The 26032-nt window shown below is 38.3% G+C and overlaps 1 protein-coding gene across 1 annotated transcript in view; it reads right to left on the bottom strand.

Annotated features, from left to right (window-relative positions):
- Window positions 1–540: 540 nt before the first annotated feature.
- grin2aa (glutamate receptor, ionotropic, N-methyl D-aspartate 2A, a) overlaps window positions 541–26032 on the bottom strand; it is a 66510-nt gene continuing 41018 nt past the window's right edge. Inside the window, exons 4-11 of the mRNA XM_053640556.1 lie at window positions 22685–22856; window positions 21300–21453; window positions 17495–17620; window positions 15174–15403; window positions 8403–8563; window positions 5738–5925; window positions 4244–4482; window positions 541–3255 (exon numbers count right to left, since the gene is read on the bottom strand). Of these exons, the coding sequence (XP_053496531.1) occupies window positions 1459–3255; window positions 4244–4482; window positions 5738–5925; window positions 8403–8563; window positions 15174–15403; window positions 17495–17620; window positions 21300–21453; window positions 22685–22856 (3067 nt within the window). The 3' untranslated portion in view covers window positions 541–1458. The remainder of the gene's footprint in view (window positions 3256–4243; window positions 4483–5737; window positions 5926–8402; window positions 8564–15173; window positions 15404–17494; window positions 17621–21299; window positions 21454–22684; window positions 22857–26032) is intronic.

Genomic DNA, 26032 nt, shown 5'->3' on the forward strand with positions numbered 1-26032 from the left:
TATGCAAGTTCCCAATTTATTAGTTATTGAAGCAGAATACCTTATATGCTTAGGAAATAAGAGTAAAACAAGGACCTAAAGGGTACATCTGTTTGTTATTTTGAGGGAATCCTGCAATCTAATGTAGAATCCTACAATAAAGCACTTTCATTACCTTTGGCCGTTGAGTTGGCCATTCTTGAGAGCCCAAAAGCATACCAAGCTACCAATTTATTTGTTGTTCAGAACCCTAAAGAGTACTTATCTAGAATCCTAAATGGTGCTTCAGTTTGTTCCTCTTGAGGAATCTTTATTCATATTGAACCCTACAATTTAGGATTTTCCATTCCAAGCAGAACCCTTTTAGGAAGCTAAGAACCCTTACAGAACCCTTAACATTGCCAAGGTATTAGGCATTTTGATCTAATAACTGATGAACAGGTAACTTGGTGAAACCCAACATTTATATTTGAACTTATCTAAGCTGTTTGGAAATGACCTAATGGCAAGAGCGCAGCAACCATACTGTAGGCATTGCAGCCACCCGGCAAAAAGTAAACAACAGTCATTCAGTAATGCTCTGATTACACAGTGCACGCAAGTAGTCAATGTAATGGATTACAAGTTAAGTTCAAATGTAAAGTCAACAGACAACCAAAAAAATTGTCAGTACCCTGTTTCGGAGTTTCGGATGGGGGATCAATAAAACATTCCCAGACATTAATCGGCCAAACAGACTTACTTGGTACAGGTCAAGCTTTCATTGCGCCGGCACAACCAGCTTTAATCTGTCATAAACATTGTTTCGTGTAAATGTAAATGAGTTGTATTTCTAATAAAATAAATAAATAGGTAAATAAATAAGTAAATACGTGCAAAAGAATCTTCCTGCCAGTAATTGAGAAGTTTAAAAAGCAGGGACATGAGGGTAACTAATGATTATTGTGCTACCACATAAGCTAAAATTCTAAAGGTCTAAATAGGGATTAGAATGCCAAAAATCCCAACTCTATAGTAGTAGATAATAAAAGCAACGCAATGTTATGCTTCCTTTTGTTGAAACACTCCTTGCTTGCCTAAGGTTTATTCAGTAAACAACTCCAAAAGCGCCATGGCTAGGCTACAATCTGGCCCACTTCAAAGTGGTCCATCTGTCTCAGTAATTGCCTTTTCAATAATACACACACCTCTGAGGTGACTGTAGGGTCAGCCAGCCCTGGACCCAGTTTCCCCAGCATAAAACCTGACTAACCGGGCTTTCATGGCGTGCCCAGGAAATATTTGCTTTCCTACAGGGTAAATAACAAATGCTGAAAACCTTTGGCAAGCGCTATTCAGGAGGATGACTACTGATATATGAAAAAAAAGTGATAGCTGCAAAATATAGTACTCGAGTACTTAGCAGTTTTTCCTTTTATCATGTGGCCGACTATGGTGCCCTAAGTGAATATTTATTTTTAATTATACAACGACAGAGCATTAAACGTCTGATTCAAGGCTAGGTATTTTCTTATACACTCGTCTATTGCTGAACTGAGAAGAACTGAGGACCCGAGGAGCTGAGTATGCACTCGTCTTGTTGGCTACATAAGGCAACGCATGCTCTGAAATATACAAGTCATTGGGTATTCGACCATCCCTGGAACAGTATGAAGCAGTGGACTTCACAGAGGATCTCAGATTGTTTTCGTTCCTCGTTTTGATAGGAGCAAATTGTTTGTAAATGTCAGACGAGCTCCTGCCATGGACTAGGCGTGTGTCATCCTGTATTGCCTGCATGAATGGGTTGTCCGTTGTATGATCAGGGTAAAGCGACTTGCTGCGTTTGCTCTCCTCCAAGTTGTGGTTGAAGAGCATGGACCTGCTGCCAAACAGTTTGTCCGACTTGCTGAACAGGTTTCCGTACGAGCCGTCCTCCAGGAAGCGGTCCTTCTCTTTGAGGCTGACGCTGCGTGCCGGCCTGTTGAGGTCGACCTCTTTGGGTTTCTCCAGCATGATGTTGTCAACGGAGTGCTGACGACTAAGCCGTAGCTTGTTCCTCTTCTGCACATGAGGCCCATCTGTCTGGGGCCAGTAATGGCTGAACAAGTCATCTTGCTGTATGCTGGGATTGATCATGGCCTCCTGCAACATCTGATCTTCACTAATGTCATACAGGTTGCACATGTGGACGCAGGCCTCGCATCGGTTGTAAGGTGAGCGCATGGGGCCATAGGGTCCTGTCGCATAGTTGGGTACCTTTGACAGGCAACTCCGGCAGTGGGTTTGTTTGTAGCGGTCGTTGCCTTCATGTGGACTGAGGTTCTTGTCCTTTAAGCTGTAATGCTTGTTGAACACGTTGTCTGGCAGGAGGTCCACATCAGTGTGATGGAGGGGACTGCTGTTCAAATGGATGATGGGTTGGTCGCACTTCCTGTAGTTGTCATTATGGTCAGAGTACATTTCAGGGAAATCCAAATCATCAGCCGCAAGGCCTCTGTTTTCTCTAAAATGTACGGGTTCCGAATGCAGACTCAGCTCCCGGTCAGAGTCTATGGTGTAGATTTTTTCTCGTCCTGTTCCGCCCTGCTTATTTTTTAAGTAGGACAGCTCCACTTCGCTGCAATCCCTAGGGTATTTTGACGTCATCGATCTTTTTTTTAAGCTGTCCTTTGGTTTCAGGTGCTTGTTGTTCTCGGGATCCTTGTACGAGGCAGCTCTGCTTGAGCAGTCAGAGATGTCGGAGTGGGCTGCCTCCTCTGGCAGGTAGCGCTGACTCTTCATGGACAGACGGGGGTCTGGAACCAGCATGTCAGGTGTCTGGCTTTGTCGTAATGTATCCACAGACTTTTTCCAAAGAGCCCTGGGTTTTGCAGCAGTCTGAGCTGCATCTGCACTCATAGCCACCTCTACGGTGTTGGGGTTGGACTCGTTTAGTGTAAGTGGGTGTTGGCCCTGGAAGATGTAGTTGTTCAGGTGGTCTTTGTGCCGGTTAGCCAGGTAGCTCTGGATGTCACTAGAGTCAGCATAGACGTCTTTTTGGGCATAGCTTCGGCTGTCAGTGTAGACAAAGTTTCCTTTCTCCGACATCAGATCCATGATCATGGGCCCGGCTGAGTGCACGAACTCACCGCTGCGTTTGGGTGAATTTACCCTTGAACCACTTAAGTTGGTCATATTCGTCATCTGCTTGGCTGACTTGATAAGCTTCAGCATGTTGGCCTGAGGACTGAAATCCAAGTCTGGGGACTTTTTCTTCATATCAATATGGACTCCATGAATGCAACTCCAAATACCCTAAGAAAAGTAAGAGGGAACATCAACACAATATACAAGACAAAAAATGAACAAATGCTGCTCTCTAGATTTTAAGAAACACAATAAGTCATCCAAATGCCTCTTAAACATATAGAGGAGATGCATCACAGACGTAAAGAGAAAATCCTGAGAATATTAATGTCACGTTCACCTTATAAGTTGTTAATTTCCCTCTTTATCACATTACTACTGCACATGACAGGTTTTCTCACTTTTACACACCTCTTTAGCCGACAAATGTGTAAATGTTTCTTGCATGTCTTTTCTCAAATTTTTGCATTTCATTACCTCAACAATGTCAGTAAGACAAGACCTCCACCCAATACCAATCTACACCAGGAATTTCTACTAAAACATAGAGCTGACTATGGCACTTACTGAAAGGGCCAGCTAGTCTCCAGCTAGGAATGATGAATAATTCCAAACATTAAACTGAATATCAAGCAGGAACAAGTTTCTATTAGGTTAATTTTTCATTCAAACTGAGACCACATCAGGGAAGAAAGGTGTGTCTGAGTTGGGTCTGATGAATGGTGCGTTGTGCATCCTTAAGCTTCAGCTTGTTTACCTACTGTCATATGCAGCCATATTGATTGCCCCATTTTAGCTGCAAACATCAAAGTGGAAAACTAATTTAGAGTTTTGGAAAATTGATTCCTCTACCACCACTAACAGTGACAGTGTTTTCACCACAAACATTGTTTTCCACTCATTTTGTCTTTTTGCACTAATATAATTTATGTAGATAATTTATAAGCAATTTATATAGACACGAGGCATTATCAGGAAAACCAAGGCAACCAGCAGTGCACTCAGTATAGGAAAACCTTCTAGCAACCAACTGAGCATTGTGATGCAAATAAAAAAAAAAAAGTATTATGGAATATTCATGAACTGTACAACTGCTAAGTGTGATATACTTTGCTAATAGCGCAAAGGACAGGAAGGTTCAGCCTTTAGCATTTACCCTGCTGATGCTGAAGAGCAGGCCAGGCTTTCCTGAACACACTCCTGTGAAGCAGTAGCGAAGCCTCCAGTAGAACAGATGCTCCCACACAAAGGTGATTAGGCTGAGACCCATAGCCGTAGCCAGCATGTAAAATACCCCGGCCATGTTGTCTACATCTAGCTGACTGCTCATGACCTCATTCTTTTCATTGTGGCAGATCCCGGTCAGCCACTGGGCCTCCAGTTCCTCCATTTCACCTGGACACACACACACACACACACACACACACACACACACAGAAGGCTATCAGTCATCCTGCTGCTGCTATCTCCTACACACTTCAGAAAACACCGCTATTTCTACATTGGAGAAACATCATCCTGTCGTGAAACATTCCAGTGCAGAGAATAAGTAAAATACACACTCTGGCATCAGCCATATGCTGGCTCCATACAAGTCTGCCAAAATGATTATTCCATCATTTATCAAGGCTTATGTTAGGCAGGTGGTGTATGGCGATGCAGCAAAGTTGATTGCCGATTCCCTCTTGAATGCATTTCATTTTAAAGAGCTTGATATAAAATGCTGATTTAAAGAAGAGCTACGTCATATGATAAAAATATGAGAACTTTCCAGAGACATTTGTGCAAAAGAACCTGAATGACAGCACTGGTCTTCAGTCACCTTCTTTTGTTCATTAGATAATTAGCTATATAACGTTTAAAAAATAATAATTTTGCAGAATTTATTTAAAACTATGCGCTAGTGCTATGGCTTTGAAATAAAAATAGTTCAAAGGAATTACATTAATAATATGAGCTAAAGCCACTGTGACTCAGTTGCTTGTTGACACAGATAAGAGAAAGGGAATACATTAGAATATATAACCATTCAAATAGGCATTCTGTTTACTTCCATGCAGTAATAAAAAATCCATAATAACATCAAAAACATATTTATGAACTTGAAATCCTGTGCTTGAGAAGTCCATGGTCAGTGGTGTCTGTCTGTCTATCTGTCTATCTATCTATCTATATAATTTCATAGGACTACACAAAAATTTTAAAAGACATTCCAATAAGTGTCACTAAGGAAGCTTTCATCAAGTTTTATATCAAGTTTGATGTAACACCCGAGGATTTTTTTGACACAAGCTTGACGCAAGTTAGAACCTTTGGTGTCAGAGTCACATAATGGTGTTATAACTTGCCAAATAAGGTTCAATGGAAAACTGGGTACTTAATAAAGAACTCTTTAGAAGAAGCTCCTACACTTGGCACATTGACCAGTTATCAGTTATCATCATGGCGCTCAATTAACATGATTTTCCTGCTTATGAATACTTAAGACAATGTCATGACAGCATAATGGATATTTTTGACTTTTATGAAAACAGTCTTCATGACAGCCCATGTCTGTTACACTAAGCCTTTATATACTGTAAGTAGGTTTAGGTTACGAGGGTTTATGCCATTTATTCAAGCATGTAGGATTTAGAGAAAAGGCACTCACCGTCACCAATGATGGCCAAAATGGCCAGGTCCACTTGGCGTTTCCAGGGGGAGCCTTTCTGTAACGCAATTCCGTAACCTGTAGTAGCAAAGATGTAGCCACTTCCAATGGTCACGAGCTTGCAGCCTTCATCCCGACCAGCCATGTAGTTCAGTACGGCTGCGTCGTAAATAAACGCATCCAGTTTGCTGAGAAAAACAAACGAATGCCAACATTAAAACCGAACAGGGATTATGTAAAACTCCTACAGTAGCAGTTTTCTTTCCTGCAACCCATGAGTGGTCACAATGAAAGTTCTGGGCTCAGGCTCTGAGCATTTCAATCATGTTTATGCATACACAGCTAATACATGGGAAGAATATTTCACTACAATGCTACTTTTGTTTTTTATTGTGATTCATTTTACAAATGATAGTCATTCTACAATAATAGCACAAGTATAAGTATGTACTTCCCCATCCAGCTATATTGCATATATTAAATAAGAATAAAATAATTTCTACTGTATACATACAATCAGGTCCATAAGTATTTGGACAGTGACAATTGCTTCATTTCCAATCCATTGTGGTGGTGTACAGAGGCAACATTACGAAAATTATGTCACTGTCCAAATACTTATAGGTCTGACTGTATGTCAAATAAAAAAGATAGGGAATATAATACAATTATGACAAAAGGGTGCATATATTTTTTGGTGGTGGCATTCTAAGATTTACGTCTAGATGTCTTCACCTGAAAAAATGAAGCTCTTTATACTGCAGGGATGTGTTTCTGACAAGTCATTACCTAATTATTCACAGACAATACAAATGGCTAAGAGGCTTAACAATCATCGAATCATCTAACATGCTGAAAATGCTGCCGTCTTTAAGATGAACAGAAAATATATTGTACTAATTAGGAATTTATCTATCTATCTATCTATCTATCTATCTATCTATTTATGTCTCCAAAGAGCAACAAAAATGCTATCTGAGGAACATTTAGGGCTGAAAACACCCTCGTTAAACTTTCATCAGAAATATGATAAAGGAGAAAAGATAAGCAAACCCTTTACCAACTGTCCTTAGAAATCATAAAAATCACCCAAGCACGGAGAACATGGCACCAAATAAACGATTTGGTAAATAACTAGTCAACTTAAAACATTTTGTGTTTGTGTCTTTTTTTAAAATAATACAAAATAATGTCACAACCCAAAACACACAGCATGTTTGATTCACTTCAGTAGAAGAGTAGACTCAGAGTCGAATCACTTGGAAGTGGACCGAGACCACCTTGCTCAGAGGCTCTCACACCCGAGTGTGATTGCTGTGTTCTCACCTTCTTAAAGAACCGCACCGTGACGGAGAACACACCAGGGTTCCTTTCAAACACACTAAACACTGCGTATGTTGAAGACACTAATGGGCTTGCGCTCATGAGGGGTGATGGGGCTCTTTTTCATAGCGCAAATACTTTCTCCAAGCATTTGTAGAAAGACATGAATGTGTGTGTGCTTGTTCATCTGTACAACACCTTCCAGAGGAGAGAAGAAGGACTGTTTGACCTCTTGATGAGGTAGAGTAGCACTTGAAAAGGGCTACTGTGAGAGCCTCGGAGCACTGACCAGCCTCTGAAGGAATCAAACTAATCCTGCTGTCACAATCTGATTGAGCCGAACGCCTCAAACCCGTATACAAGACAGAACTGCTAACAGGCCCACACACACTGAGGTGAGAGCGTACCACGTCGCCAAGTCTCCCTAATGTGTGACATTTGGAGTGGATGCTAGAGCGTTGTTCTCTCCTGCCTCGCTTTGTATAAACACCTTCATTACATCGACATTCTGACATTTTGGGAATGTCAAATACAACTCCAAGGTTCAGACCCGTGTCCAATGTTTACTTCGATAAGTCTGTTATGATGTTGCTGCCCTGCATGAATCTGTGGAAGGACGATATATGATACATACACCAAGCTAGTGTGAATGCATAGTATACCGTTCATAGATGTTAGTATGTTGTATTAAGGAGTGTACTCAGAGATGGGTTACGTGCTCGTTGTGAGGATTTAATACGAAAAAAAGCACACTTTAGTTTTCAAACCGCAGGGACATTGCTTATCTCTGGGAAGGAATTTCTTTAATAAACAACACTTAAAGTAAGGTGTAAGCGTAGTACATGAGTCTGAATATTCTTCAAATCATGGGGGGGTTTCTTGACAAATAGTGACGTAACAGCCCCCTTGGGAAGAAGACAAGCAAAATGGAAAATAAGCTACATGTGGGTTTTTTGGTGTGTGTGTATGTGTGTGTGTGTGTGTGTGTGTGTGTCTGTGTGGTATTTTGCTAATTGGGCCAATCACGAGTCTCAACCCTACAACCTCCAAATAAACTCCTCCTACTTTCATGGACACTATTACATGATGGGAAACCGAATCCTAAACTTAACCAAGTTGTAAGAACTCTAATTCCTATTTAATTCATTTTAATCTCCACTTCTGTGTCCTCATTTCCACCCTTATGAAGGAACCCTTAATTCCCAGGTTTTTTTTTTTAATCGAGAAAGCTGTTTGATACATCATGTCTCATTAAGCAGTCACTTCCTGTTTTGAAGTGTATGTGTGTGTGTGTGTGTGTGTGTGTGTCTGTGTGTATAAAAAACTGAGATATTCTCCTCACCCAGTCTTCAGGCTAACCAGTGCATCCGTCACTCCTGTCTGATGGTACTTGATCATGTACTGGTGCATGTCCGGATAATTCTTACGGATGTTCCGCTCCGTGCTGCCGTTAGGGACCGTCCCGAATCGGAAAGGTGGAGAATAGGAGTACGGGCTCTGGAACTGCCAACAGGAAAAAAAAACCTACTGATGAGCTTTGTAAAATGATACAAATCAGGCATTAAAGAAATCTATTACAGTGTCTGGAAGAAGAAACACTCTGGCGCACACACTTACACTCACACACACACACACACATGCACACTCTGAGTATGACTATTTATGAAAAGATTGTAAATGAAAAGATGATTAGCGTCCTCTTGTTTAAGCTATGACATTTACTACAACAGTGTTTTCATTTTATATAGTTTAATGTGGACATGTGTAAAGTAAAAATATTACAAAGGACAACTAATTAATTAATTAATTAATTTCCGTACAGCTCTCAGTAAATCTCCATCGTCATACAGTGCTATTTATTTGTTTTCCGCATTAACAGACACCAGGGCAAAGCTGCGTGATAAACAGGATTCCCAAGACTCTGAAGATCTACTGGGACGGGATTAGTTTTCCTGACAGTATGCTGCTGGAGGATGTCTGTAATAACTATGATCGATTCGCACAGGACACGCAATCTCTTTCTTCACGATGTACACACTAACTTTTGGCGTGACGATCTTGAAGACATCACACCAAAGGTTCATTTGTACCACCTACACCTCATATCTTTAATTCAACCTGACTGCTTTGAGCTTTCATAGAATAACTAATTGGAGTGCACAAGTAGTACAACCCCAATTCCGAAAAAGTTGGGACAGTATGGGAAATGCTAATAAAAACAAAGAGGAGTGATTTGTAAATGTACTTTGACTTGTATTTAAACAAAAAACGTATAAAGACAAGGTATTTGATGTTTTATCTAATCAACTGCATAGTTTTTTGAAGATAAATGTTTATTTTGAAATTGATGCATGCAAGACGTTCCAAAAAAGTTGGGACGGGGCAATTTAGGACTAATGGTGATGTGACAAGTTGAAATAAGAAGGTGATGTGAAACAAGTGAGGCAATCGTCTAATCATAGTATTTAAGGAGCCTCCAAAAAAGGCCTAGTCCTTCAAGAGCAAGGATGGGTCGAGGCTCGCCAATCTGCCAACAGATGCTTCAGCGAATAATCCAGCACTTTGAGAACAACATTACCCAAAGACAAATCAGTAGGATTTTCCGCATTTCACCTTCTACAGTGGACAATATAATTAAAAGATTCAAGGAATCCGGTCAAATCTCGGTGCGTAAAGGGCAAGGCAGAAAACCACTTCTGAATGCGTGTGATCTCCGATCCCTCAGACATCACTGCCTTAAAAACCGTCAAGAGTCTGTAATGGATATCCTGACTTGGGCTCGGGAATACTTTGGTAAATCTTTGTCTGTCAACACCATTCGCCACTGCATCCATGCAAGTTAAAGCTTTGCTATACAAAGCAGAAGCCATACATCAGCACTGTCCAGAAGCACCGCTAACTTCTCTGAGCTCGGTCTCGTCTGAGATGGACAGTAGCACAGTGGAATCCTGTTTTGTGGTCCAACGAGTAACATTTCAAATAGTTTTTGGACAAAACAGCCGTCGTGTTCTCCAGGCCAAAGAGGAAAAGGACCATCAAAGCTGTTATCAGCGTCAGGTCCAAAAGCCAGCTTCTGTAATGGTATGGGGGTGTGTCAGAGTGTCAGTGTCCATGGCATGGGTAATTTGCACATCTGTGAGGGCAGCATTAATGCAGAAAGATATGTACACGTATTGGAGCAACATATGCTGCCATCCAGAGCAGGACAACGCCAAACCATATTCTGCCTGGATAAGCACACACTGCAGGTGCTAGCATGGCCTGCCTGCAGTCCTGACCTGTCTCCGATTGAGAATGTGTGGCGCGTTATGAAGCATAAAATAAGGCAATGAAGGCCCCGTACAGTTGCGCAGCTGAAAAAATGCATAATGGACGATTGGGGGTGAATTCTGCTTGCTAAACTTAACCAACTGGTGTCTTCAGCGTCCAAACAATTAATAAGTGTTATTAAAAGAAAAAAAAAGTGTGTTGCATTCATCAGATTTGAAATTAGTGTATATTTTCAAATATTCAAATATACAAAGTAAAACATCAAATAATGTGTTAGTAATGTGTTTTTAATATAGTACAGGGTGAATTGAATTTTCAAATGACTCTTTTTGTTTTGTTTTTTTTTCCATTTTTTTTTTGCATTCATTTTCCATACTGTCCCAACTTTTTCAGAATTGGGGTTGTGGGTCACATGACCATAACTGTATGTCTGGAAGCCAAACTAAGAACTCATGTAAAACCACTAGAGCTGTCACTTCTCTAACACTTCTCTAATGCCTTTTAAACGTAGTCTAAATTGTTCTACTACTGCATTATGTACTCAGACTCGGTTTCAGTTTGGTTTTAAAGGGAGATGATCAAAAAGAACAAGCGCTTCCTGGAGTGTCTTTATGCTGAAGAAAGTTCTCCTGGTCCTTTTTCTTGAAGGTAAAATATGGCAAAGATCTTTTCAGACGTGTAAACACTCTGTCTATAAGAAAAAAAATTACTGACATGACTGATTCAGACAGGCCAAAAATTCTCCGGAGAGATAATTACATAACTTCAACTCCACATTTGGAGCCCATTTGGACTTGGTATTAGTGTCCGTCCTAAATTATGGGTCCGTCCTACATTCAGAGGTGATCACATAACATCTGTAGCGAATAATAACTAGTTGAGTGAAAGTAGAAAAGCGTCTATTCTAGTAGCTAGTTACTTATTTTACAGTAGATGCTTAAAAGCTATAGCATTTAAATGCATACAAATATTATTGTTACTTTTGCGTAATCAGCGCTGAACGAACACGCGGCGTGTCCCAGACTCCCAGAACTGATCAACTTAGCCTTCCTGTCCATCTCGAACCGAACTACACTACTCTGGTCATATCCATTTGAAACATCTGCTCCACTACATGCAGGAGAACCTTCGCTCTCCAGAACTAGTGTTTTTAGCCCAATTTCACACACCACTGGTTAATTGTATAATCGCCATAGGCCTGGACTCGATGTATAATTACTGTGATTTAGTTACATCGATAAATACACATCTTCATAGCTCTGTGTGTGTGTTTGTGTGTGTGTGTGTGTGTGTGTGGGGATGAGATCGGGTGCTCCACTCTTGTTGAGTCTGTTAGCGGTTTGTGTGGACGGAATAACAATGAAGACGATCCTGACGGCTCACTAGCTGTATTATAGGTTAAACCATCTCAGTTTGTAACCTATAGGAAGTCTACATGCGTAAAAGATAATACGCATCCTGTAAGTAAGGAATAAAATGCTACAAATGGTGTTGTTCTTTAATGAATAAAAAAATGTAACTGTTGGTAAATTTCTGTGATACAAGAGGTGTGATACAATAAAACACTTCAGGATGTTCTGTTATCAGAAAATGATCGACATTGGGGTAATAACAGTGACACCGCTTCATCACACCACTACTTCATCGTTGATTATCCTGCCATTACAGCTTCAGGAAAAGTGTTTTCATCCTCATATAACATGCATTTCATTATTCCTGATGATAACTGACTGTAAAAATGTTGGAACAAGTGAAAGTTTTGAATACGGATTTTTAACAGACCAAGGAAAAATCAATGTTGTGCTTTTAAATTGAAATCCAATTTGATTAACAATGTGATGCACTTTAAACAAATAAACAAAGCAGATGATTGTGGTAGAGATGGGGTGTCCGCAAAATCATGCAAAATGAAAACTTTTCCAGCATTTACGTTTAGCTCTTTAAACAAATCTCTGCACCATAGTGAATTTAAAAAAAAAAATTTAACATTTTTTTGCTGCTTCAGCAAAATCTGTAAAGGGATAAAAAGCACAGAGATGAAAAGCACTGACGCGAGAAAAATGCTACGTCTTTAATTAGTCGTATTTCCAAACAACCATTTATAACTGCTAGTGTGATTTTGCAACGTGGCAAAAAAAAGATGAAAGACAAAGATCTTAACCAGTATAATCTAATCTGTAACAATGCCTATTATATTAAGTTTAATCTATAAAATATGTATTATTTTTATAATGATTATTATTATAATATATAGTGCAATTTCCTCTCATCCTGAGGAAATTGTTACTCATGACTCAGATTTTTTTTCTTTTCATTCCCCGCTAATGTGTATAATATTGCACACAATTAGCATCATGTTCTGGTTCAACAGACACCATTTAAGTCAAATCTCAGACTAAAAGTCACCATTACTTTTAATTTTACACTGTTTCTTTCAGCCCGGGGCTGTTTAATGATCTCGAGAGAGACTTATTATAATTTCATATTAGCCACATTTTATCAGTTAATCATTATTAGAAACTTGATTAACATTGTGAAAATAGTGTATATGGTTAAATAGGAGAAAATGTCAGAACACTGCGATTGCGCCTGCAATAGTATTGCAATGTCCTTTCTGCATTTGGTGTTCGGTTATAAAGTGAAGAAATAAGTTTAGTTCAGATAATCAAATAAGATTAGTTCACAGTACTGAAGATGTCGGAAAACTTTTACGTCTAACTATTAGAAAGTGCTGATTCTGGAGACAGCTTCCTTAAAGGTTAATTACAGAAAACTTCACCGTATCGACGACTTTTTAGTCTGTTTATGTGTTTAGGAGTCTGTGTAAATTAGTTGTTGCTATAGAAACAATAATGGATCAGAACGAACGCATTACTACAGTATATAGCAGAAAATGTATTTTAAAAAATAGTAGAGATGCACCGATGTATGCACCGATGTATCGGCCGATAAAGGCAATCTTTCAAGCTATGGGCTATCGGCCCATATAGTTTAAAAACATCCGATGATCAGGGCCGATTATATCCTGTCAATCAAAAGAGAGCAGGAAAACACATTGTTTTGGTGCTGTGTGTAAAGAAGATGTCTCTTGTGTGGAATGACGACAAAACTGCAGTTTGTAAGCTCTGTAAGCTCTGCACTGCTAAAATTTTACACCGGGCGCTGCAGCAGTGAAGCGGGAGTTTTGGCATCGAGTCTAATGTTTTTTTGCTGCGCTGCTCGAGCTGAATTGAAGGGCCAGTACACCGTTGAAAGATTTAAATGAAGATGAGTTGACAAAAAAGTATATATTGCACAGAAAAATATATTTGTACAGTAGTGTATTTCATATCCAGTTAATGTTAATATATAAAAAAGTTTATATTATATATTACCAGTTTGATGTTCAGGGATGAAGTAGAAATGCTTTTGTTTGTGGTGAGTGAATGTGAGACTAACAGGAGGTTTTTTAGAATTCAGTCAATGTTAATATGAATTAATAACATTCAAGAAGTTAAGAAATCTTCATTTAATCTTCAGAATTTAGTGAAACAACTTGTTGAAATGGAGAGAATAAAGTTTTTATTTGCATTTCTTTCAGAATTGTGGAATCAATTATTATTAATTTATAAGGCATAAAAGGCAGAACTATCGGTATCGGCCGATATCACTCTGAATAATCGGCTATTGGTATCGGTATTAGTATTGGTGCATCTCTAAAAAATAGTATAGGAAATCTGTTATGGGAAATTAATTAACACCGCCTGACCAATCAGAATCTAGAATTCAACAGTGCTGTGGTGTAAGCTGAATTACAGTATGAGTAGTGGCTTCTTTAAAAATAGCTTTGTTTTCTTTTATTCCTTTATTAATGCTCTTCTTATACACACATGAAGGTAGAGAAAATAGATATTTAATTTGGAGTATGAAATAAAGTCGTAGTTGTGTTTATTCTAGGCGCCATCTGCTCCGTGAATAAATTACAGCAGGAATAAAAATGAGAAAGTAAACACTCCGCTACATTAATGCTGTAGAGACCGTAGCTATTGCTTTCTTATGTGGATTTGCTCTGTGTACAGCACACTACTCTCAGAGCTGCTGTTATAGGAAATGAATCAACACCACGCTTAGTAGTTCTTAGCAGGAGTTGGAAGGAACATGTACCTTATATGTCTCCTTGTAGTACTTGAGCACTTTAGCTCATTGTAATAATACACTGTAACGAGAATAATTATAGCATAGGACTTTTATGTAAAAATATTATATATTCAACTTTGTAACATTTATTTCTAATCACTTTGATAAAGAAAACCAATAATAATGCATTTAACTCAGGAAGACTGTAAGCCAATTAAAAGACAATTTTAAATCTAAATAGCGCCTGCTGAAAATGATGGGCGCCAAATTTTTTGAAGCAACGTCTGAGACAGCGAAGACGCTTGATCGTCCCTGACCCAGTTTTCAGTTTGAAATCCTTCAAAAGGAACAACATGAAAATGATCTGCAAATTATATTATGCTAGCTGAAACCCGTGGAGTAAACACATACAGGAAAGGCATAAACTAGCCGAGGGAGCTATATTAGCTAGCCAGATCTTTTAAATTTTTTAAACCATGAAAGCTAAATTTGACATTTCACTTCCATGTTCAGTAGTGACTGCCTATTGCTAACGAGCCTAGCAAACTGCTCAGATATAGAACATGTTCAGATTTGTAGACGTTTAAAAAAAAAAGTAATTCGTAAAGCCGTTACTCAAATCATTTCTAGACTTACTAGACGACTTATTTACTGTTACTTGAGGAATTCAGTCAACTCAGATGGGATGATCTGTAACTGAAAACTCCTTCCAGGAAAAAAGACTCACCTTGTTGTCACTCAGTCCTGTCACCTGGTCCACAAACTCCTCCTGGATCATGAAAGCGGCCAGGTTGGCAGTGTAGCTGGCGAGGAAGATGACAGCGAAGAAGGCCCACACGGACACGATGAACTTGCTAGTGGTGCCTTTGGGGTTCTGCACAGGGACGGAGTTGTTGAAGACCAGACCCCAGAGCAGCCACACCGCCTTGCCCATGGTGAACGAGGGTCCGTGTGGGTCTGAAAGAACAACACTCCCAAGATCAACTCAAGTTTCTGTAATTACAATTCTGTAAGGTACACTTCTAAATCAAATTGATGTTTTTATCTGTTTGCTCGGTCACAGGAAGTTGCTCTGTAATAATGTCACCCGGGTGCCGGGGGTAATATGTAGTAAAAACGCTGAGTTAGCATTCGGTTTCACATGGATGAAACGCAGGCATAGCATATGGATGTAATTTAACCTCGGGGATCATTTTAATTGCTGTTTATGCTCAGGGTTATTTGCTGCGGAAAAAATAAATAAATAAAACACTGCTGAGTGTTGTTATAAATGAGTAAGGAATAATACACTCTGTCATGCTGTTACAGGAAAATAATCAGTTCAGATGTGGTGTAATGAAGCATGAATGAGTTGCAACTACAGAAGTACATCTCAGATTGCTTTATTCCTCTTATACCACAGTTTGCCAAATCTAACAATTTTCAAAAACTTTTTATCCTTTTATAGATACATTTAATCTTCGTGAAACAAGTATGTTTCTGGTCTCGTTTTTAGCGCTTAGCTTCCTGTCCTGAAAACTGTCTCAAATCATAAAGTTACATAAAGTTTTTTACATTTAAATTTTTATTTTATTTACAGTAACTGATACTGGAGACTCCTTCAATAAATATTAAATAAATATCTCCTTACACAAAAGTCACCATTTCAGCAATTACACATTACTGAATCTCGTTTTGTTACTATAGAAACGATAACATATTAGAATGAGTGACTAACTTTCAAAGCTGCTGTTATGCAACATTAATCTGACCAATCAGAATCCAGAACTCAACAGCACTGTGGTACAAATTATAATTCATATTTATTTGAACATATTTATTATGCTCTGAACTATAAGCCGAAGCCATTTTGAATGTCTAATTTAAACGAAAGTGTGTTGTAGCCCAAGTCCTTGGTTTTATTTCAGGTAAAAAAAAATTTTTTTGTATCGGACAGAAGGTGAATGAATGAGGGAGGGAGGGAGGGCGGTAAGGGTTTGAGTTTTCTTGGCTCATCATCAACAGTGTAAGTATAGGCGGATGGGTAGAGGACAAATTCAACTGAAATGTATTATCTGTAAAGGAATCAAATTCGATCAATAGCTAACCTTGGCACAAAATACATCAAAAACACGGACTGCGATATATAATACGCACTTTGTATTAAACTACAGGACCTGAGGTCAGCTTTTTTAGGCTAAAAGAGCTCTACTTGGATCCATTTCTAGAAAAGGAAATCCTGTGTCATAGGGTTGTGCATCCAAACTTCCCTCAAAGGTGGGTTCTTCTTGTTAGGTGATACTCTGTTCGAAATAAAAGTAGGAGAAACTTTAATGTCATGCAAGAAACAGTTTTTCGTTTCCTTTTTGATTGATGGATCTTTATAAATTAGAAAAAAAAAAATGAGTGGAACAATCTTTGTTATGGAAAATGGCACTTTTATTTCTAAGAGTGTAGATTTAACCTCATACCCGAGGGTATATATCACTCTCAGGAATGAGTTCTGTACCTTTGTAACACCCACCAGAATACTCTAGGGCTGAATTTCATTTCCTGTATTGACTGGTTTAATGATGCTGGTGGAGATTCTGAAGCTTTCTGCCAGAAAAGTGAATGTACAGTATAGAGATGGAGTCTACAAACTCACAGTATCATGTATTAAACTGCAGATTACTAGTTTTTACTTACAATTTCCTCCTCCTTGATCAGAAAACAGATTTTTCTGTACCTTCATAGGAGAACCATTAAAATGTGTGTTTCTGATTGGCTGACAGGTATGTTTATCTTGGTAAGTGGCCATAGTATATGCATAATAACTCCCTGCTATCGGAGTCTTGTTCGCACTGTGACTGTTTTCCGCCTCATCTGTTATTTTCTGGATATCACATCACACATCAGCGAGCATTATCTCTTACTTAGTCACTTGTGGTAGATACTAATATTAGGTGTTTGGCCAGAGGCTTTCCTTTACTCGAGGAACATGAAGGAGTGTATAATTGAGCAGGTTTCTGTGACCTTCAGGACTTAAAGAGAGTAAAGTTCAGCCACAGGAAGTGGTCATTAGCTTACCTTTGCCCTGGGCCAGGTTCCTGTTAAAACCCAGAGGGCTGATGTACTCGAACATGAACACAGCCATGGCGGTGACCAGGAGCAGCATGACGAACATCATCACCCACACGGATGCACTGAAGGGCTCTGAGGGAGATGAAGAAACAGCATTTATTTATAATCATCGACTTCCGTTTTCCATCCACTCTCTCTAGAGCAATATGTGAGGACAAGCCAGAAAAAAAGAATGGAAAATGTCTATAATATTCTGGCTAAAACTTAATTAACATCCTTCAGTAAATAATTTCTTATTATCAAAAAAATCAGCAATCTTGAAACTATTCAAAATAATATATGTACAAGCAGAAATGTTTGAATAAAATTGTTTTTTCTTTTTCTTTGTCTACTAAAAAAAAATCATTTTCATTTCATTTATCATTTCTACATGTTCCTCCTCATTAAAATATCCAGATCTATGAATATACATAAAGATGCAAAGTAACTATTTTATATTTGCATAGTCAAATCCTCCTCGTATCACTAACATTAAATACATAATTAAATAATATTTTATTGTTTCATTTTTATGTCTATTATATGACTTAAATGGTTTGTGTACATTGCCCTTATCAGCACATTTGCATATTGATGAATATGCAAATATGTTAATATGGAACCACTCCTCATATACTCTGTCCATCCCTTATATCACTAACTTTAGCTAGCTTAGGAAGTTGTCTAGTTAGCTGCTAGTAAACCAGATAGCATTTGTGACAAGTCAACACACTGAGATTTTAGTATTGAAACTGTGATTTACATCCTCATTTTCTTTACTTCAGCAATCAAATATATATTCTTTAAAAATATATTCAATGATACCATGACAACCGCAACTTTGTTCATTATTAACATTTGCTAAGTTAGCTAGCCGGTTAGAAGGTTTTGTGGCTAAATGTTTCCATGTACCATATCGTGATCCACAGTCAATTTGCATATCAGGCGTGATGCTGCGATGACACAAGCAGAGCTCATACGTAGCGCCGCCCCTGAATCAGTACTGAGAATATCTCAGTTAGTTTTATATATACAAAGAGGTACTAAAATTCACAAAAATTTCCCTTCTTTTCCAAATATATTTTCTTTGGAAAAATGTTAAGTAAAATTTGAATTATGTTTCTCATTTAAACTTCTTTTCTATTAAAAAACACATATATGTAAATTAATATGTATGTCAGTAGTCTAACTCAACCTATATAACCTGTATATACTTTAATCAGAAATGATGTTCATTATCATTCCTGAATATCTATTTTTCTCCTTGGAAAGTTTTTCCTTTTAAGTCAATTTAAAAAATAAATAAATAAGTAAATCAATTGGAACCAAAAAAAAAAAAAGCAAAAGCAAGAGCAAATGATCCTCTAAAAACAAAACATAAAAAAACCAATCCCCTCATTTAAACTTCATTGGTTTAAATAAAAAAAAAAATTAAATGTTTTTTTAGCTTGGCAGAAAAATACAGAATCCCAATTTTTAGGATTTAACAGGATTAAAAATTATAAAACTTATAATAATACTATTAATTCCTAAAAATTTGGATTCTGTATTTTCCTGCCAAATTAAAAATTATTTAATAGGGTTTTTTTTTTGGACAAGCAAACATTTGATCATCTTTGAAACGCTCTATCAAATGTCTGTTGATACACTCAACATATCAAATGACACATAAAATCGACATTTTGTAGTAATTTTCACAATTTAAATTAACAAGAAAAATATCAGCCACATAGAAAAAGTAAGTACCCCCCTACATTTATCACACCTTCAAATCCATAAAATTCAAATCAAGTGTTGAAGATTTGGTGCCAGTGATTAGCACCTGCTTAGGACTGCAGGTGGGACCTGTCTTATTTATACCCCTCTCATATCTAGTGTCTGGTGTTCCCTTTGTTATTGAGGTGTGTGGTGTCATCATGTCAAGATCTAAAGAGCTCTATAAGGCCTTCAGAAAAAGGTTGTGGATGCCTATGAGTCTGTCAAGGGATTTAAAAAGATCTTCAAATTATTTAAAATACTTCATTCCACTGTAAGGAAAATCATCTACAAGTGCCACAGATTTCAAACGACTGCCAATTTGTCCAGGACTGGCCATCCCAGCAAATTCAGCCCAAGAGCAGACCGTCTGATGCACAGAGAAGTCTCCAAGAACCCCAAAATTTGATCACAGGATCTGCTAGTAAATCTTTCGGTGTCAAAATGCATGCTTCTACAATCAGAAGGAGATTGCACAAATTTGACCTGCATGTGAGGTGAGCCAGGAAAAAGCCTTTGCAAGACTACAGTTTGCCAATGAGCATATAGGCCTGGCCTTTTGGAATAATGTGCTCTGGACACATGAATCAAAGATGGAGTTGTTTGACCACAGTAACAGCAGACAAGTTTGGCACAGACCAAAGTTTGTCTCAACCAGTTCTCTAGTTCAGTAGGTAGCGAATCAGTATATCGTGTACTCGAGTCACATTGGGACACTGAGAACTGAATTTCCGGTGACATGACTATGTACTTGCATTGTAAAACGTCACCAAAAATGTAAAAATATTTAAGTTTTATATGTCATATAAATTTGTTAGCTTAATCACACGTATTTCTGTCATAATATGTCAAGCAGGATCATTGTCAAGCCAGTGATTTTTTAAAAATCATTACACACTTAAAAATCGTTAGACTAAAACAAACTGTGTATAGAAAGTCAAATAAACTTAAAAATCGCTAATGTAATTACTCATTTGAGAGCTACAACAATAATAACAAGCTATTTACATTTGTAGCCGGAAGTTGGCTGAGAGTTTAACCCCCCATTTTTTTGTAGCTGAGAGGCTTCAAAAAACATGACGTCACTTCCAGTAAGTGAACATAGTGAGCATCGATGCTCCCTGGTTTTTGCAGTGCATTGTGGGATTTTTAGGGAGCGACCGTTCCAGTGCACTAGAAGGATTTCGCAATTGAAAGAGCCCATAAAATAACCTACTCCGTGATCAGTGCCCTAACTACTGAACTAGGGAGCTGATTGAGACACAGGAAGCTCTTAAGGAGAAGCACCTCATACCAACTGGTGGAAATGTTATGATTTGGGATTGCTTCACTGCCTCAGGGACTGGACAGCTTGTATTCATTAATTCAACTATGAATTCTGCATCATATCAAAGAGTGCCTGAGGATAATGTGAGGCCACTGTGTCTGTCCAAAAGTTGAACTGAAAGTGGACGTTTCAACTGGACAATGATCCTAAGCGCACTAGCAAATCCACCAAGGAATGGCTCAAAAAGAAGAAATGGAGGGTTATGGAATGGCCGAGTCAAAGGTCAAGCCCGGGTTTGAATCCCACTGAAATGTTGTGTGGGGATTTGAAACAGGCAGTACATGAAAGAAAACCCTCAAACATCTTACAACTGAAAGAAAATTGCATGGAAGAGTGTCAAAAATTCCAGCAAGCCTGGTGGACAATTATGCAAACTGCCTACAAGAAATTATTTCTGCTAAAAGAGGGCAATACTAGCTTCTGAGATAAAGGGTGTACTTACTTTTTCCACAGAATAATATCACATCTATTGATATTTCTGTTGAATAAATGATTGAAAGCAAATTTTCCTTGTGGTTTTGTTCAAGTATATCAACCTTAACAACAGACACAGTTTCAAAGAGGATCAAATGTTTGCTCGTCCAAATATGTCAAAAAAGCCAACAATTTCCATGGAGTGTACTTATTTTTTCACATGACTGTATATAAAGTTGAGGAAGACTTTTTGAAGGTGTTAGTGTTAAAATTGACCCAGAAAGGCAGAGGGAGAGACGGTGCCATTGCTGCGGGACACCATCACGCTAATCCCGGTCTCCACAAAAGGAACAGAGAAATCGATGACCTCTGAGCGCTCCTCATTGATCGTCAGCGAGCCCACGGCCATGACGGCTTTCTTATACACCACCTGCAGCGGAAAACAAAGACAACTGAAGGCTCCAAACTTTACACACACACACACACACACACACACACACATACACACACACTCTGAGCCACTCTTATATCTCATTTAGCTTCATTTTGCGCCCAGCTGCAGTCGGGATCTGATCACTTTGGTCTCTCAATAAAACAGTAAATCATGTCGCCGCTTTCGCGACCGCTCGCTATCGGGCTCCGTCTGTCTCTAAATTACTTCCAAGAGGCAGAGATAAACAGTTTCTCATTTCAAAGCTGCTGTCGACTCGTCGCATTTTTCTAACACGACTTATTTGATCAGATCTTTACTCTGCCTGTGTTTTTATATATTATTTATCACTAGTATACTTTTAAACTTCTACACACACTGCAGTGAAGAAAAACTGCTGTGTGCTAGTTAGCATGCACGCATTAGTGTTATGCTAACTGCCTCAAATTAGCTTTCTTTCATTGCTAGCATGGATAAAATAATTCATGGCAACGAGTTATGCCAAAAATTGTTTCTGCTACTCTTATTAGCACGTACTGCTCTCTTAGTAATTAGGAGATAAAATACTGTTAATAATTTTGTCTTTTCCCCCTCCTAAGACACACTGCTAGTGTGAAGTAAAGGGTTAACTTTTCAGTGTTATTAACAGTGACTTTTTAGTCTAATTAAGGTAAAATCATTTTAATTTAAACAAAATATTGCTTTAGATAAAGTGAAGTGAAAAGAATATTTTATGATTCATTTTTAAGTATTCAAAATTATATTTAAAATTGAAATTCTGTATTTTCCTACTTACTTTGAACAAATTTAATTCTTACTTTTAACACATTTTTTAATCAGTGTAAACAATCAATTTGTTTGTTTGTAGGGGCATTCATTTTTTTACATTTTTTTCTCTCTTTTTTATTTTTAAGTGGGGAGTTTGCTTACAAATTTTTATTTTTAACTTTTAAAAAATCAGGAAAGGTGATTAGACTTCTACATTTCTGTATTTTTCAATTTTGAAAAATAATAATGAATATGCATGAGGCAGTGAATCCTAATTTGACTTTTAATTTATTTTTCATCAAAATATTTTCTCTAAAATGTTAATTTCACTCTTCAATTAGCTCCGATTTATATGGTGCATTGAATAAAAAAAATGTTTTATTCCATTTGGAGTTCAGTTTTAACTTGAGTGCAAACATAATTAAAATATTTTTATGCCCCATTTTTGGATGAAGTCCCTCACCTCTCCCACCATGCCGTTCCACACATTGTTGATCTTCTTCCCATGCTTCCCGTTGGTCACCAGGTAAAGGTCGTAGGTGAACTTGACGTTCCTGGCGATCTTCTTGAGGATGTCGATGCAGAAGCCCTTGCAGCACTTTTTGATGTAAGTTCCTCCTCCTTCGGTGGAATTACTGTTGGAGAGGAGATAAATTACAGAAATATATATCCAGAGAGAGCACAAGAGACACTTCTCTTCCGCCTCACAGAGTTTACGAGCCGAAGCCTTTCAGACCCGTCAAGATACGAGACGTGATAATCGTTTTCAGCCTTTAACATGAATATAAAGCACTTCCTGTTGCTAATTTAAATCGCTCTTCAGATGCGATTGGAGGATTATGACGTGTTGCATGAACACCTCCACATCATTTGTTCAGGGTAATAAAGATTACAGCACACAGACACATTTGAAATGTGAATGACTGAAGGACTGAATTGTGTCGGGAAGCCGCCGGGAGATGGGATTAGCCTACAGGAGGTATGAAGCATAAAAGCTTGACGAAGACTTGCTGGCACTCAAGAAATCTCTTAATTATTATGAACAGAAGGGTTTCCTCTGGAGCTGCTTTCAGGAGGCCATCAGGAGAAAGAGCCCAGGGGAGAAATTTGGTGTGTTTAGAGATTTCTGGTGCTATTTTTGTAAAAAAAAACAAAACCCTGAAATATGATGTATATCATTAGAAAGACAAGAACTTACACTTTCAAGTCATCATGAAGGCTTCATTCTGTGATAAAGCATCAGCAAGCAATCAAGGTTTGAATATACATAAATTTGTTCAAAATGTCCACCTTACACTCGTTATTATCTCTCAATTTTTATTCATGACACAGGAATTTCTTTTTTTCAATTTATAGTGCCACAGATTCATCAAAATTTTAGATTCACATCGGATTATTATAACAATTCTTATTGATTTTCCAGCATTTCTAAAAAAAAAAAAAAAAGGGAAATAATAAAATTGCTTATTTCATCAAAAGATCGTGATCGTGCAACTCTGCCATGGCACTCAAAACACAAAAAGCTATTTCATCATGTTATTTGTTGAAATACATATATAAATAATGCCACCAACAAAGACATAAAGGGTGGTGGTAAAAGAGTAGTGCACACACTACTCAACTGTGCAGCATTGCTTGCACAAACTTGATCTGCATGGAAGAGTCATCAGAAGGAAAAGAAAATGCAAACCCCCCCCCCCCCAAAAAAAACATTTAGATAACATTTTGGAAACAAGTGCTGCGGACTGATGAAGTAAAAATAAAACTTTTAGTGTGCTAATCCTCGGTTCGGGATTAGCCTACTAGCACAAAACAACAAAGTGTACTGTATTTTTTCCCCCAACTCTGAATGTGGTTTTCAATGTGATATAGAATACGTAGCTTATTAAAGGAGGCGGATCTGAGTCATGATCTATGTACATATTTATTAATTATATGGTTAAAATATACAATGCACTCTTCTTTTTTTTTGCACATACTCATTTTTTGCATATTACTCAGAGGTTTTACACACTGATACACATCACTCGCTGAGTTTTACTTCTGTGCTGTTCACCCTGCTTTTGAGTACTTCCGGAATCTAAATGTAGAATTGTGAAAAGGGTCCAATGTCAACGATTCTTACATCCTGAAGCAAAGAAAGTACCCAGGTCCACTGCATATGACAATATTGTAAATTTCTAAACAATGTTATGGGCCTAGAAACATTCTGAACATTATTCACTCTCTCACTGCCAGTATTCTGGTCAGGTTCATGATGGATCTGGAGCCTATCCTGGGAAAACTGGGTGTGAAGAAAGAATTCACCCTGGATGGGATGCAAGTCCTCATGACTTATATGCCAGTATATAGAAAATTCTAAAGGGTTCACAAACTTTCAAGCAGCACAGCAGAGGCAATTTAGATTAAACAACACCCCTACTGGGATGCTTCTGCGAGGTGAACTGGAGAACTTGGAGGAAAACCACATAGACATTTGGAGAGCATGAGAATCTCCACAGAAGTAACGCAAGCTCAGGCTCAAACCATGGAGCTGTGAAGCGCAACGCTATGCAAGTGGCTGATATTCATCGACAGAGCAAACGAACGCTAAACATTAAACACATGAAGTTATGATGAAGAAAACGGCTCACTCCGCTCACAGAGAATGAAAAGGTTATCGCGCTGAAAACATCCAGCCACACGCCTTCATATTGCTCACAACAAGCTTCCTTCCGTCTCCACTACGAACCACATACACACACACACACACACACACACACACAGAAATCCAGTTTAACATCGATCTCTCCCCCGGGCTGCATTCTATGAAGCACATTCGGCATATTCCCCCGGCTCTTTTCCTCCCTCAACTATTTTATTCAATCTCTTTTATGGAAGGTTTCATTATTTTACAAAGACAAACACACACAAAAAAAAGAACGAGAGAGTCTACGCTTTCTCCTACAGTGTGTCGTCTCCCCTGTGTCAAACCAATTAAAACTTATGAAAACACACATCACTGGGCAGAGGCACTTTATACCACTGTGTCACAGGTCACTTGTAGGAGTGTGAGAGTTTTCAGCTATAAGTGATGAGTGATATTTTTGTTTAAATGCAGCCATAGTTCGTGTTCATGCTCATAGACTCCCAAAAAAAACAAAAAAAAACAAAAAAAACCCCAACATCCTTCACTAGCCTTTCTAGAACAAACGGGAGAAGAAGTGGTCTCTGGTGTCACGTATCTTGCTGGGTTTGTCCTGCAGAACTCGACAGTTACGTAATTTCTGTGATAAGGTGGCGAGAGAAGAGCTATTAGATAGCGCTGGAGAGGAGATAGAAGAAGAGAGTGAGTTTGTGTGGCAGCATGCATCACTGAGCTCTTCCTCTTCCTCCTCCTCCTCTTCTTCTTCTTCTTCTTCCTGGATGCTCGAGTTCGAATTGTGCCGTAGGAGGAAAGCAATACAGAGTTTACATGCAGACGTGTGCAGTAAACCAAGAGCTCCGAATCGTGTCAGTGATCCTGCGAGATCCCCATAATTAGCATTGCGCAAAAAAAACAAAAAAACAATCGCCCTTAGCAACCAGAGCCAGAGACACGTTATGTAACATACTGTATATACACATTTACATTGCATCATCACAATTCTGCCATCTTATTGGTTTACAACTTGCGGATACATTTTCAATAACAGAGCTCTTCAAAATAGTGCAGGTTTGTTATCGTTTCTATAGAAGCAGCTTTATGCATAATAATGAACAGATTTTTTTTTTTTTTAAAAACCATATAATTGTTCATTAAAAGATGTTTATTTAACATTTAAGGAAGGAG

Source organism: Ictalurus furcatus, chromosome 2 (assembly GCF_023375685.1).
Source record: "Ictalurus furcatus strain D&B chromosome 2, Billie_1.0, whole genome shotgun sequence".
NCBI classification, from domain to species: domain Eukaryota; kingdom Metazoa; phylum Chordata; class Actinopteri; order Siluriformes; family Ictaluridae; genus Ictalurus; species Ictalurus furcatus.